At 39.5% G+C, this 15435-nt stretch overlaps 1 protein-coding gene across 3 annotated transcripts in view; it reads right to left on the bottom strand.

Annotated features, from left to right (window-relative positions):
* Positions 1-15435, bottom strand: part of GBE1 (1,4-alpha-glucan branching enzyme 1) — a 277500-nt gene that overhangs the window by 78380 nt on the left and 183685 nt on the right. For all 3 annotated transcript variants that reach the window (XM_045002099.1, XM_045002100.1, XM_045002101.1), the window contains 3 exons: positions 9554-9652; positions 7237-7347; positions 2846-3017 (listed from right to left, as the gene is read on the bottom strand). In XM_045002099.1, the coding sequence (XP_044858034.1) occupies positions 2846-3017; positions 7237-7347; positions 9554-9652 (382 nt within the window). The remainder of the gene's footprint in view (positions 1-2845; positions 3018-7236; positions 7348-9553; positions 9653-15435) is intronic.

Here is a 15435-nt window from a genome sequence, read left to right as displayed (position 1 = left end):
TGGCCGAGACCCTGGGAGGTTTTAGATTCTGTTACCTGAAGTCTTTAAATCATTATTTGAGGACTTCAGTAACTCAACCAGAGGTTATGGGTCTATTACAGGAGTGAGTGGGTGAAGTTCTGTGGCTTGTAATGTGCAGGTCGTCAGACTAGATGATCATGATGCTCCCTTCTGATCTTAAAGTCAACAAGCCTATCTGGTTTTGATGAATTTCATTAATAAATGTGTTCCAAACCCTCTACTGACACCTTAATCTCGTATGATTACTCAGATTTATTTTTATTTATTTATTTTTTTTAAGGTGACAAAAGTTGTGATGAGGCAATCTCCCTCACATCCTCTCCAGTCAAGACTGATGTAAAGAATTCATTTAGCTTCTCCACAACGGCCTTACCTTCTTTGAGTGCTCCTTTGGCACTTTGATCATCATGGCCCCACTGATGGTTCAGCAGGCCTCCTGGTTCTGATGTACTTAAAAACATGGTTGCTGTTTATTTTTGTGTCTTTTACTAGTTGCTCTTCAAATTCTTTTTTGGCTTGCCTAATTATACTTTTACACTTGCCTCTAATCATCACTTTTAGCCACAGTGGCATTTTTATTTTATTTTTTTTTGGTGGGGGTGGAAGGGGTGAAGCAGGCTTTTCTTGCTGTTTTTGTTCTTTTTTTTTTTTAATTTGGAGTATATATTTAGTGTGAGCTTCTATTATGGTGCTCTTAAAAAGTTTACATACAGTTTGGAGGCACTGCACTCTTGTGACTGTTCCTGTTAATTTCTGTTTGACTAGCCTCCTTGTTTTAGTGTAGCTCCCATTTTTTTAAATAAATGCTGCTGTCATGGGTGGGTTTATATGGTATGTCCCCTCTACAAGGAGGTTTAAATTTAAATTACACTAGGGCTGCTATTACTGAGTGGTTCAGCTATATTCAACTCTTGGATCAGAACTTGTGCTCCACTTAAGACTAAATCAAGAATTGCCTCTTTCCTTGTGGGTTCCAGGACTAGCTGCTCCAAGAAGCAGTCATTAATGGTGTCTAGAATTTTTATGTTTGCATCCCATCTCAGATGACATGTACCCAGTCAATATGGGGAAAGCCGAAATGCCTCATTATTATTGGGTTTTCTGTTTATTTAGCCTTTCTAATCTCCCTGACTATTACACAGTCACCATCACCATCCTGATCAGGTGGTCAGCAGTATATTCCTACTGCTATACTCTTATTATTCAAGCATGGAATTTCTATCCATAGAGTCTTGGTAGTTTGATTCATTTAAGATTTTTACTATATTTGACTTTTTACTTTTTTATCATATACTCTGCCATTCCCTCACCAGTGTGACCTATTTTGTCATATTTATACCCTGATATTACTATGTCCCATTGATTATCATTCCACCAAATTTCTGTGCTGCTTAGTAGATCAATATCCTCATTTAACACTAGGCACTTAAGTTCACCCATCTTAGTATTTAAACTTCTTGTATTTGCATATAAGCCATTATAAAATTTTGAAAATATTTAGCTGTATGCCTTCATTCGACTTTCTCTTCAGCTCCTACCTGTACTGTAGCAACTTCTATTCTCTCCTCTTTGCTAGGATATAGACTATTCCTTTTAATAAATCCTGCACTAAGAGACATCTCTATTTGAACTGCATGCTCCTTTGGACCAGTCAGCTTTCCCCCAGCCCTTAGTTTAAAAACTCCTCTATGACATTTTTAGTTTTACATGCCAACACCCTTGTTCCATTTTGGTTAAGGTGGAGCCCATCCTTCCTCTACAGGCTCCTCCTTTCCAAAAAGGTTCTCCGGATCCTAAAAAATCTAAAGCCCTCTTTCGAACATCATTGTCTCATCCACTCATTGAGACCCTGCAGTTCTAATTGGCTCTGTCTGTGGAACTGCAAACATTTCAGAGAATGCTGCTATAGAGGTCCTGTACTTCAATCTCTTACCTACCAGCTTAAATTAGGCCCCTAGAACCTCTCTCCTACCTTCCCCTATGTCATTGCTACCTACATATACCACAACCTCTGGTTCCTTCTCAGAACTGCACATAAGTCTGTCTAGATGTCCTTATTCCTTCATGAAGGAAACAATATATTGTATCCACCATAGATTATGTCCGTTATATCCATCATGAGGTTTCATATGGATGTAGATAGGTATTTGTGGTTCACATCATCTGCATGATGAAAATTGTGTGTGTGCGCACGCACACACATTATATTATATATATATAAAAGTAATCAAGGCATGGAAATGAATTCACATGCTTTAAGACTATACCCTCTTGAGAATTAGTGAGTGTCTATAAGTAACCATTATAGTTGTCCTCTGCTAAAAAGTTGGTGGACAGCATGCACAGCTTTGAGAGTTAGAGGGAAAGAGAAGGTAGGCAAGTCTTTTATTTGAAGAGTGTTTTTGTGTTTGTGAAACTCGTACTTCAATATTAAACTGAAGCAATCTCAGAGTTGCTATACGAATGGTAATTTAAGTAACAGGAAGTTACTCACCTTGCAATAACTGAAGTTCTTTGAGATGTGTGTCCCTTTGGGTGCTCCTGTAACGTCAACTACTTTAACACTTATTGAGATTAAAATATTTTTTGTAAACTCTAGAATGACTCAATTTAAATTTTCCAGTTGTAGACTACACTACATCTTAAAAGAGACTATTGTCTTTTGAAACCAGATTAAAAAAAGTCAACTATGTAAAAATATATAAACTGAAATCTCCAACGCTGTGATAAATACTGCAATTGCAGGATGTTGTCAGGTCATTTTACTTCATCACAAAGCCTACACGACAAAAGAAAATGGAGACTTTTAGCCAAGATCACTTACCCATGAAGTTGAGATAGCCCTCTCCTCCAAGTGCATGAGTAATGAGGCGAATCATTTTATGAAGCTGTATTCCACGATCAATAATCGGAGTGAGAGGTGAAAGTACACTCATATTTGTATACATCTCTGCATCCATCAGCCGAAATGCCAACGTCTTATCACCAACAAGGGCCTGGAGTAATAAAGGAATGGAGGAGGGGACAGGGTGGAGAGGAGAATCCTCAATGTGCCAAAAGAGCTTCTTAATGCAAATTGTTAAAAACAATGTGTGTTCTAGATCAAGTGACAAGTACATTGGATTAACAATAATACATTACAAGAGTTACATTTTAGGAGCCTCAGAGAAAACAAGACAGGAGATAAAGATTACTTAATAAAGTATCTGGAACAACATTCAAAAGGGATATTAACAAGGCTTCCAATTTAAGGATTCTTTAGTGAACAATGTGAATGCTTTGTGTACACACAGCTAAAGATATACAATTGTGTTTTTAGGATTTCAGCCCAGAGAGAAAAATTAGGCTTCCAATTCTATCTGAAATCAGCAATTGCATGAAGCTATTACTTCTGTTCAAATCAGCCTAGTTCAAGTTACCCCTTAATCTATAGTAGTAAACACTGCAAATGTTTTGTCTGTTTAGCTGAAGATTTCCATTTGACTTATTTTGGAAGCTATTTCAAGTAGATTTTTCAGACAGGCTTACACATTCGCTTGATTTATTGGTTCAGTAGCAATTCCAACATTTAAGCCATTTATAAACTTAACTGTGTGTTAAGTAGGTATTCAGAAATGGAAAACTGAATTATCAAAATAATCTTCTTGTTTATAGATACCAGAAGATGCATTTTTATGTAAAGATGATTTAAATACAATTCTTATTTCAGTACTTTAAATTTAGTATCCATTTTAGTAGCCTAGACAAAGGAAATCACCCCCTCACACACAAAGAGTTGACTGCCATACAAACTCAGATTTTGTATAACAGAACAATATGTACTTAATAGTAAGTAAATCAAAATGAGCACTGCACATATTTATATTGTACATGCTAAATGAGTGTTTTGCATGTATTGTGTTTTATATGCTACAATCCCCCCCCCAAGCACTGCATTTGACAGAACGGCTGTAAGAGAGACATGGTACTCAGTAAAATAATTAACTTGATAACTACTGTACTTATGCCACAGGATAAGTATTAATCAATTCTGTGGTTAGGGCTTCCTTTCTCTCAGCCTACAGGAGAACAACCACAGAAGTCTTTTGCATACCTGTACATAGTACAGAAATGGAAAAAGCAGCCATAAGAATATTTTGAAAATTCAAAAATCCATTGAAATGCTGTATTGTGTAAATATTTCCCAAGATTTAGAGTACACTTGTAACATATGCATTACACAACTATAGCATTATCCCCATTTTATAGCTCTGGAAATGGGGACATGCAAAAATTCTGGCCCCACTGAAGTCAGTGCAGTTTTGCCATTGATTTCAGTGGAACCAGGATTTCACCCAAAGTGCTTTGATGACAGAGCATAAGCATCAGAAGATCACTTGCTGTGTCCACCAGATCAAGCAGCTGTTTCAAGGCCGATGAAAAATGGCTAGTTTTGTAGAAAGCATGTGTAAACATTGCAACTAGCTATTTATTCAAATGCTACTAACGTTGCTGTTTCAGATACCCCCAAAGCTGTTGCCTCCATAGCTTGTTAATGGTACACTAAATCTTTATGCATAGATAGCACAGAATAGGGTATTCCTTCCATCAAGCACTGACACTTATTCTAGAAAATAGCTTATTGGAACAAGAATATTGGCAAATCTATTGAAGGAAAGATTACTTAATTTATTGTTTAAAAAAAAATTGCTAATGTCTATTCCTGTATAAAAACAATGTCCCATAAATGCTGTCTAACCTGGTTTATTTTAGTACAGCTTTCAACTGAACATCCAAGGATTGATGTAAATATACTTTTTGTGTGTTCACAGATCGCTATAATTTGGGTTGAATCAGTCCAATTTCCATTTTATACCCTATTTTGAACTTTCATTTTCTCCTTTATACAATAGGTTGGGTAGTTAAAAACGCCATGTTGGAAAGCAAGCCATTTTCCCAGTAAACTAAGATAATAAAAGTAAAAGCTTATCTTAATTTTCTCAGTATAAATGTTTTTTTTTTTAAATGTCTGCCATCCAGTTATGATTTTTAAGATGGAAAACAAAAACACTGAAGCCTAAAGTCTAACATAGCTGTATAGGATATTGAAAACACAAAGAAAAAACCCACAAAAAGAAAACCACCCACAAAAAAACAGTACCGGGTTTCAGTTTACCAGGGAAAGAGTCTGTCACGACAAACTGGTTACTTCATTTGCATCACTGTCCATAGTTAACTCAAAAACATACTGTAGCAGACAAAACTTTGCAGAAGAATAAAAGCTATGGGTTTTTTCAGTCCAAATTGTGTACTATTAACTATAATGTTCAAAACAAAATACTTTGCTATATGAGAAAATAAAAACAACAGCCAGGATCCAGTCCATAATATGAAAATTAAAAAAAGAGAGTATTGATATTTTGTGATCTAGGTTAAGCAGCCATTTTTCCACATGAAAAATCCGGATGGGGATCCAACTTCCAAGGGAATGAATAATCACAAAATAATATGCCTTTTGCAGTAGAATCCACAGTCCCAGTCAAGATCAGGACCCCAATGTTCAAAGCACAGTGAGAAGCTCTATGTAAAGAGCATCAGCTGGCTTTAGAGAGGGGAAAAACAAGCAAGCAAACCTATAAGGTGGGGACTTCTGGGTGCAAAAGGATATAGTGAAACTAGAAAAGGTTTACAAAAGAGAAACAAAGAAAATCAAGAGTATGAAACAGTTTCCATATGAGGAGAGACTAAAAAGATCAGGGCTGCTTAATCTACAAAAGAGACGATTAAAGAGGGATATTACAGAGGACTATAAAATCACAAAAGATGTGGAGAAAGTAAATAGGGCAGTGTTATTTACCCGTTTCCACAACACAAAAACCCGGGGTCATCTGATGAAATTAACAGATGGCAAGTTTATTGCAAACAAGAGGAAGTACTTTTGCACACACCACACAATTAACATGTGGAACTTGTTGCCAGGGATGTTGTGAAAGCCAAAAGCATAATTGGGTTCAAACAAGAACAAGACAAGTTCATCAAGGCTAGATCCATTAGTGGACATTGGCCAAGATGGTCACGGAAGTAACCCCATGCTCGGAGTGCCCCTAAATGTAGGGAGCCAGAAGGAGAAGACAGGGCTGAATCACTCCAACACTCCCCCTCAACTCTGATACTGGCCACTGTCGGAGATATGATTCTGAGCTAGATAGAACTTTGGTGTGACCCCGTATGACAATTCTTATGTTTTTCAACTGAGGAAACTAACCAGATACTTAAAGAAAGCTTTCAAATTATTTATAGCCTAAATAAAGCCTCTTTCAAAGTCTAAGAATTTGTTTCCATTAACAAAACAATTTTAAGAGATATGTTTGATGGATGAAAGATTCCAACATGTCCTATAAACAGGGGAAGCTTCATTTATGGTGGCTGTAGAAGGTATCAATATGGCTGGCCATTTTGGTATGTTCTCACTGGATACAAATAAAAATAAAACATTTGCTGTACTCTGGGCCATACAGTCTAGATTTAACTGGATTTGATCATGTGAATATCAGCCAAAAGGCTGAAGACTTATTATCGAAAACTTAAATACACACAAAACCAGAAAATTAAAAAATGACTCTCAAAGCAATCTTATCTTAACTTACATGGTATTCAGCATACATAAAGCATACATTTAAACAACATACATAGTATTAGAGACTATTACATATATGCAAGTAAGCTGATGTACACTTGCTGTGGGACTTTTATTTACAGGACTTCGGTGCTTTGAAGTTTCCAGCCTTAACGTTGCCTCTTCCTCTTTCATTCCCCAACCCCAAATAAATTGCTAAAGAATGATTAACTAGAAATTAAATTAGCACCTGGTTCTGCAGCTCTTACACTGGTGATTCTTCTCCTTGAAGACAATGTGATACTCACATGAGCACTGTTTTTGTGAATTAGGTTAACAGAAGGACTCCAGGTGGCAAACCATATTAAAAAAAAATATATATATAAACCAAGATTGTCACAAATTTTTGATGTTCCACTCGATTTGCCTTAACAAGGCCAGGATTTTCAGATTGCGCTGACCATTCACCCTCTGAAAGTCACAACCCCTTTATAAAATTGTCCCAAAGGGCACTGGGCACAGAAAAAAATCTTGACTATGGTAATCAGTTTTTGCACTTACTTATGTAAAGCATACTAATTTGCTCCTCCATACAGTTTTTATCAAAATATTTATAGTACCTGATCATGGCTCTCCGCATATGCAATGTATTTCTCTTCATATCGTCTGTTTGTCAGCGTATGCACTATATTGCCCATATTCCAGTCTTCATCTTTCAACTCTTTAATTATCTGTTAAAGGTAATTCCAACATTACTTTTGTTTCAACTACACTGCATTCTATATTTTTTCCATGGCATTTAAAGTTTTCCCTAAATAGTAAAATGGTGGTATTATTCTTAGTCACTCCTAATTTAAAAACAAACAAACAAAAAAACAAAAAAACTAGGAGTGATGCGCTTCCCCTATTTGATCTCCCAAACAGGATTCCTTTCTGAACTCGCTTTAATACTCTTTAGAATTTCTAAACCCATGTTTCATGTTTTCTGCCATATCAACTGCCAACTTTTGATTAATAACCATAGCATGTCAACATTATTCAAACTAATCTCTTTTCTGCTTTATAAAACATTAAGGGATACTTGGCACCATTTTAATGGTCGACTACACAGAGTAATTTCAGTGTTGAAGCCCTCTCTCTTCTTTGTTACACAATACTTCATAAGCCTCCATTGACTGTTTTTTGTTGTAGTTTAACCTTAAAAAATAAAATCATTTCTGAAGAATATCAATTAAAATGGTATATTAAAAAATTTCAGTAATATATCCAGGGAGTTTAACATTACACTATATCGTTAAAAACCACTGCAGCAGCCACCTGGCATGCAGTCAAGGAAGTACAAATTAACAGATATGTAAACAGACTAACCTGCTGTTCCACGCTAAATACTTTGATCACACAACAATGAGAAGGTAGATACCATTACTCCAAAGTCACTAATTATAAGAAAATTCTCAACAAACTGGGTTTGGCTTAATAGAAGCATACATGGCATATATCTTATTAGCCTATTTTTTGGAATGAGTATTTCTGATTTATGAGAAAACAGATGTTGTTGACCCTCCAGTGGAGTTAGGAATGGAAACAAGCAGTAATCTGAAAAAGACGCATCACTTGTTCAATTGTCAGCAGAACTTGTTCAATTCATATATCAATGTTCTCATATGTGATATAAAGGCACCAAAAGGTACCTTATTGAAAAGTCAAACTGCTTCCTTGTCTCCAAGAGGCTGGTTTGCTTCTTACTACTCTAGAGACCATCCATCACTCCCTACCCAAAACCGGCTCAAGGAAGCTGATGGAAAGAAAGCTCTAACCAGCCCTCATTAGCACTGGTTGTTACTTGCTACTCCAAGGATATACTTACAGAACTTCATGAACATCAGCTGGGGCTTGTTGGTGACATGACTTTCAATTAAGAAAAACATCCCACACACCTAATGGCGTTTACAACTGTGAGTTTCAGGACACCACCCCCTCCCTGTCACACACTTTTGCGAGTAAAGATACTAAGGACAATGAAACTCACATTTTATTTTTCTTTAAGTTACTCGCTGCTCTTATTGAGGTCATTAATGCTCATATGAAATATTTATTGCTTTAAGAAGATCATGGTATCATTAGGGATTTGCTTCTAATCTTACACACAAAATCTTACACAGTCTAATCTTATGTCTAATTGAAAGACCAATTCTCTGAAGGGTCTGCCAGCCTTTTGAGATTGTTTATTGTTTTATTCCTTTTTTGGGGGATTCCTTGTATTAAGGAGAAGGTGATTTAAATCCATTTCTTATATGAGCTATTGCAGTTTGTTAAATGTATCATTGATCTTTAAGCACATTTACAGTTTTTTTATTCTTTTTATAAACATTGTAGTGGTTGTTGGTGTGTGGCACAGCATGTTCTTGTGTATGTATATGTTTTTTGTTGTTTGCTTTTTAAGTTGTGTTAGATAAAAGTTGCTACATTCAACTTACAGAGGGCTCATTTCATTATCATATCTTGTACATAAATATACAATTATTATATACACATTTATTTCAATTTTCAGAGATAAAAAGAGCTGTTGCAAGAGATAGGCTTTTGGGATAGAACTTAAATCCAACAAAGCTGTCTATGCTCACCAGTACAAAGAAAAATAAAATCAACCAGAACACAAAGACCACCCACCAACCTCACACCAAAAGCCCCAGGTCATCAAAAAGAAGGGCCTGAGCCATAATGGTGGCATGACTCCCTAATCCAACCTCTGGAGTCCTGGCTAGAGACTATGAAGATTTTAAAAAGTGTGTGTGGGGGGAAGGTAGTGAGCAGAGGGAACCGCTAAAACTGCAAACTAATGTATTCAACAGAACAAAGTTACCTGTAATATTTAGGTTTATTTATATAAACACACCTCAATAGCGGAAAATACAAAAGCGAATCTTGTTTTCTCACCTGTATCCATTTATCTGGAATTGCCATGGCCAGCCGATAATCAAATCCACCTCCTCCCTGGGCAACAGGGCAACAAAGAGCTGGCATTCCAGAAACATCCTTGAATAAAGAATACATTGCAACATTATTTTGCTAAAACTTCAAGTGGTTCTTTACATTTTCCACCCTAAGAAAGCTTCCTATTAAAAAAAGGCATCAGATATCAAGTTCCAAACATTACTGCTATACAAAGTCTACAGGTGCAGAGCATACAATTACACTTTAATGTAATGCTGGTAGTTTCTGAGCTGAGGGTGAGACTCCCAGTTTAAGGAGACATACCCCACGCTAATTCTGAATGAGCTAGAATGCTAAAAAGAGAGTGTAGCCACGGGAGCGCCGGGGCTAGTCACTCCAAGTATGAGCTCATCAGAGACCACAGGAATTTACTCAGGGCAGCTAGCCCTTCCTACAACTTGCACTGTCATAGCTACACTATTTTTAGTGTGATGAGAGCTAGCACTGATTTATTTATTTATTTTAAGACTACTTGGATGTGTGTAAACTAAATAATCCAGTCAACTAGCTCTAACAATTAGGATATGCTCATAAAACTCAATCCCAGATTCCTTACCTTGAATCCAGTGGGATAATTTCCTTTAACACTTTAATGGAAGTGCCCAAGGAATTCAAATCAAAAACACGGATTGAAATTCTGATCAGCTTTGTTCTCTCCCTTAAAATGTAATTCAAGCTTGTAAATATATCATTTATTGAATATACCATATGACTGGTCACTTTCAACACATAGCATTGTTTCTGAAGGGATGGCCCCCACTTTATAAACACAGAAGAAATTTCCAACCCTTCAATTATGGCATCTCTCTAAACATTTGTGGTTTTTTTTGTTTTTTTTTTACTATTGGATGAATAAAAGATTTTCAAACAAGCTGTAAGAGTATTTCCAGCGCAACTTTTGCAATGTCAGCACACATTTTGCCACATTCAAAAAAGTAACCACAATAAGCCACATTTCATGTGGGAAAAAAAAGCCTTTTTGCTACATTTGATCTACTCTAGGAGAAAGCTGCCCCAGTTTAGAAGATCCAGGTGGATGATATATGGTTAAATGCGATAAAGTGATCGAGGACCTTGCATGGGGATTTTTCACTTTGTTTTATGTCTACACTACCTGCCGGATCGGCGGGCAGCAATCGATCCTGCGGGGATTGATTTATCGTGTCTAGTCTAGACATGAGAAATCAATCCCCAAGCCCTCTCCCGTCAACTCCTGTACTTCACCACCACGAGAGGCGCAGGCAGAGTGGATGGGAGAACAGCAGCAATCAACTCACTGTGGTGAAGACACCATGGTAAGTCGATCTAAGTACGTCGACTTCAGCTACGTTATTTCCCCAGTGTAAACCAGGGCTAAGTGTGGATATTTTTATTTAAACACAAATGTAAGGAACCCTGAAAGTGTTAAAATTGGTTGACAAAAGAGTTTCTACACTAGTCACAAGATTTTCTACACTTCTGGGCTCTTCCCACATGGATACCTTCCTATAAGGTGAACAGACCCAACGAGGTCCATGGAAGTAGTTCTCCCTTCCCAAGCAGTTAAGGCAGTGTGGAGGAGGGGAGTCTAACAGCTCTCCTAAGTTGGTCAGGCACATGGCATTCATGGCTGCTCACCTGCTGAAACATGCAGGGCAGTCTCTGGTAAGCAGGGCCAGCTTTTTTGCCACCCCAAAGGGCAAAATAAATAAATAAATAAATAAAAATAAAAAAAATAAAGCCGCGATCGGCGGCAGCTCTACCGCGCTGCTTCATTCTTCAGCGGCAATTCGGTGGCTGGTCCTTCCTGGTACCTGGATTCAGCCCTGCTGGTAAGTTCCTGACAGCATGATGTTCTGAAGTCTATGAGGCTTTGAGCTTTGCCAACCAAGTAACTACTGTTCTCTCTCAAGCTAATGTCTACAGTTTTAAGTGCCAGAATTTTTAAACATAAAAACTTGACATAACATATTTGTCTACAGCAGTGGCATAAATAGAAACATTAGTGCTAACTTTGTTCACATTTTTAAACTAATAGCTTATGCATACCACTGTGTTTAGATTTACAGGCAACTCAAGTTTGAAGTGTAAAAACTCATTTGTTAGTTGGAGTGCAGCAATACATTAGATATCAGGCCTAAAATTTCACAGAGAAGTCTGATGCTTTCCTATACCTGAAACTACTAATGGATTTATTTGTAGCCTTCCAGAAAATCAATGTTTTGCATGAAGTGTCTGATGTAATTTTGGTTATTAACATTTGTTTTCATTATTACCAAAATCATTTAATTCTCACTTTAAATGAAAGGCTGAAGGAAACCTTAATCAGCCAACATACTATCTACTTCTACACTGTACTCCTGTCTGGCAGCAGTGTGTGTGTCATCCTGCATGGTGTGAAACAAAGAACAGAGGACACTAGTAGCCTAACAGGCTGGTCCCAGTAGCACTATTTGGCCTATAACAACTTCTATTAGCACCAAAAAAAACCAGAGATGGGTAACCAGCCATCCAGATGTAAGGCAACATTATAGGTACAGTTTTATTTTTTTGTCGGTGGGAGTTGAAGGATTTGGTCAAAAAAGGAATCTTACGACTCTGAAAGTTACCTTGAGCATAGAAATTATTAAGGGAAAGCTAGATGGGGAATACACAGAAAATTACAAAATTCTTTACTTAAAGTGATCAGACAACTCTTCAAGGAGCATACGACAATTTGTCATACTCTAGACAAAACCTCTCTTCTCATGAGGTACTTATTCAACTGTCATTACATGCAAGCACAAATTCATGATAACCATTTTAATTTAAAATCATATCAATAGTTCCTCCACCCCAATCTCTTTCTATCATTAGCATGTGGTTCAATTCCAAATTTTGTATATAGACTCCCCCTTGACAGAAAAATGATGTATTGAATTGAGGTACCGTAGTTTTCAATTTAAAGAGAATAAATTGAAGACCAATCTTGTTTAAAAAAAATCTTAAACCAGATAATACAAACAGGCTGAATTCAAAGTGTCATTGGTAGGAATGCTGATAATCTGACTATCATTCCCTAGATGATGAACCCATTTTACTTGAAGTGAACAGAAAGATCAATATAGCCACCTTACGTTTTATGCATCAAATAATAGCTTCTTTTCATCAGTTGCTATTTTTGATTCCTGATGTCATTAAGCTCTTAACAGCACTTTGGTATACAGTGGTCAGTTATATATTAGGATGCCACATACAACTGAAATTAGCCTTATTTTATTTTCTGAAGGCTGAAATTGGAATTCTTAATAAAATTGTGTGGATTAAAAAATAGGCCTTCACATTCCTCATGTCACATCAGATGCATCCTGCATCTTGCATGTGTCTTTTCTAGGTGGCTGGAATGAGAAACAAACAAACAACAAACCCAGATGCATTACACAGTACTATTATACTAACCAAGAAATTCTTATGAGTTTAGAGTTTCTTTTTCTTAACATAAACATCAGTGAAAAACACCCAACGGTCAATTAACAGAAATTTACTGCTTTGGAGTTTGATATTACCATTAGCTATTCTGCATGCCAACAATCTTTTGAAACCAAAAACTGACCATTGACAAGGCTAACAAGGTCTTGGCAGCAGGGGCAACTGAACTGTTTCCATGTAGACTGCAGCGTATGCATGCCCAGTGAGAGACGGCTGGCGCAAGTGTTCTTTAACCCATGCAGCCTCGTATCAGTCTGTTCCAAAAAAAGAGACCATTCCCATCGAATGGGAGGTCCTGGATAAAGGTCTGCATCTCTTGGGACAGGCAGGCGGTCTGAAGTCAGGAGCTGCACCTCATGACCACCACCAACATGACAACCCTAGCTGCCAAGTCCACCGCATCTGTAGAGAGCCCTTCTCCACCAGAGTGCCAAATTCCCAGGCCAGACTCTGAGGGAGGGACTCCTTGAATTTATGGAGGGAGTTTCATAACTTAAAATTGTACCTGCCCAAGAGAGCCTGATGGTTCACCACCTGGAATTGCAGGCTGGCCGTTGAATAAATTTTTCTCCCGAAAGGGTCCAGTCTTTTGGCTCTTTACTTTTGGGAGTTGAACTAGTGTGCTCCTGCTTGTCCTTTTCATTGACCACAGAGGCAACCAGTGAGCCCGGAGTTGGGTGGATATAAAGTTATTTGAACCCTTTGGCCAGGACAAAGTACTTCTTCTCAACCCTTTTGGAGGTAGGAGGGATGGACTACAGGGTTTGCCAGAGGACCTCGGCAATTTTCAGGATCTTGTCATGCACCGGTAGTCATGCAAGGTGCCCGCATGCTCGGCTATTTCCTCCATCTGTAGGCCCAAGTTCTCAGCCACCTGTCAAAGCAGGGCCTGGTGATCTTTAAAACCCTCGAGGGTCCCACGACTGCCTCATCTGGGGATGAAGATGATGACTATATTGCCAGGGGAGGCTCTGGCACATCATCTCCCATGGGAGAGGGAAGTTTTAGGGTGGGCACTGTCTCCTCTACCCCAACTTCCAAGTAGGTCTCATGCACTGAGCCTGCTGCTGCTGGTGACGCCAGTGTTGCTCTGAGGCAGTGGCAGATGAGTAGTGCGAAGGGAGCATCATCACAACTGGCATGCCCCACGCACTCCAATAAGGCCACTGGCCATGCTGCCAAGGTAGCGCCATAGACATCAATGAGGCCTCAGGTGCCCATTTGTGCCAGTGATGTCTTAGCGAGGGGCTGAACTGCCCTTTCGTGCCGGAGGAATCCCCTTCCAGTGACCACAGAGGGGCTGTTGACGCCTGTGTCTGCCTGCTGACCGTCGCTGCCGGAGACCGGTATTTGGAATGAGAGGATTGGTGCCAGGGGGACTGGAATCATGACGGGGAGAACTCCCACAGGGCAGACGACCAAGATCAGCGCTTAAGGACAACTGAAGGGAGGGAAAACAGTGCCTGTGGAACAGAGACCGGCGCCTTCCCCAAGGCGATCCATGTAGAGATGGCAGGGATTGTGATCGCAGTGCTGGTGACCGAGGGTGAGCCACAGAGGATCAGGGCTGCGACGCTAGAGATCTGCAGTGCGCTGATGGAGAGTGCTGCCTTGTCTCGGCGATTGGCAGTGTTCTACCACCTCTGGAGGGGTTTTAGCAGCTGGCTTTCCCTAGTAGGGAGTCTGCCAGCAGCATGGGCAGAGGCCTATGCTCACTCAGTGCCGGGGGAGTTTGGGTCCCCTACCCAGGAGTCGGTGGTGGATACTTTAAGGGGCTAAGGGCCTTGACTAGGAAGACACATCCAATGTGGCTCCGGAGTGGCTGGCGGCCCGAACTGGGTCCTTTGCCTGATGCCCCATGGCCTTTTTTGCACGGTGCAGGAGAGCCATGCTCCTTCATTTTCTTTCTGGACACTGGGGATAGGGAGCAGTGCTGCATGGAGCCAGGTGCTCGGGGTGCAGTGCGCACCGAGGCTGAGGTAGTAGGCGAGTCTTAGAGGGATGATTCGGAAGCTGGACAAAGGGCAGCCTCCATGAGGAAAGCCCGGAACTGAATATCCCACTCCGAGTCCTGGGTCAAAAATTTTTACAATGACACTTCTCCTTCACATATGATTCCCCCAAGCACTTCAGACAGCACTTGGGGGTCACTTATAGGTAGAGGTCTGTTACAGTTTGTGCAGGGCTTAAACCAGGGGTCTCAAACACGTGGCCCACGGGGCTATTTCCTGTGGCCCTCCAAGCAGCCCACGCCCACCCCCCCAGCCTACCTCCAGGCCAGGGGTGGGCAAATTACAGTCTCAGGATTGCCCCCCTCGAGCCCCGCGCCGCTCCCTGAAGTGGCTGGAATCACATCCCTGCAGCCGGGGGAGCTAAGG

Source organism: Mauremys mutica, chromosome 1 (genome assembly GCF_020497125.1).
Source record: "Mauremys mutica isolate MM-2020 ecotype Southern chromosome 1, ASM2049712v1, whole genome shotgun sequence".
NCBI lineage: Eukaryota > Metazoa > Chordata > Testudines > Geoemydidae > Mauremys > Mauremys mutica.
Note: the sequence above shows the minus strand (reverse complement) of the source record. Positions and strands in the feature narration are given on the sequence as shown.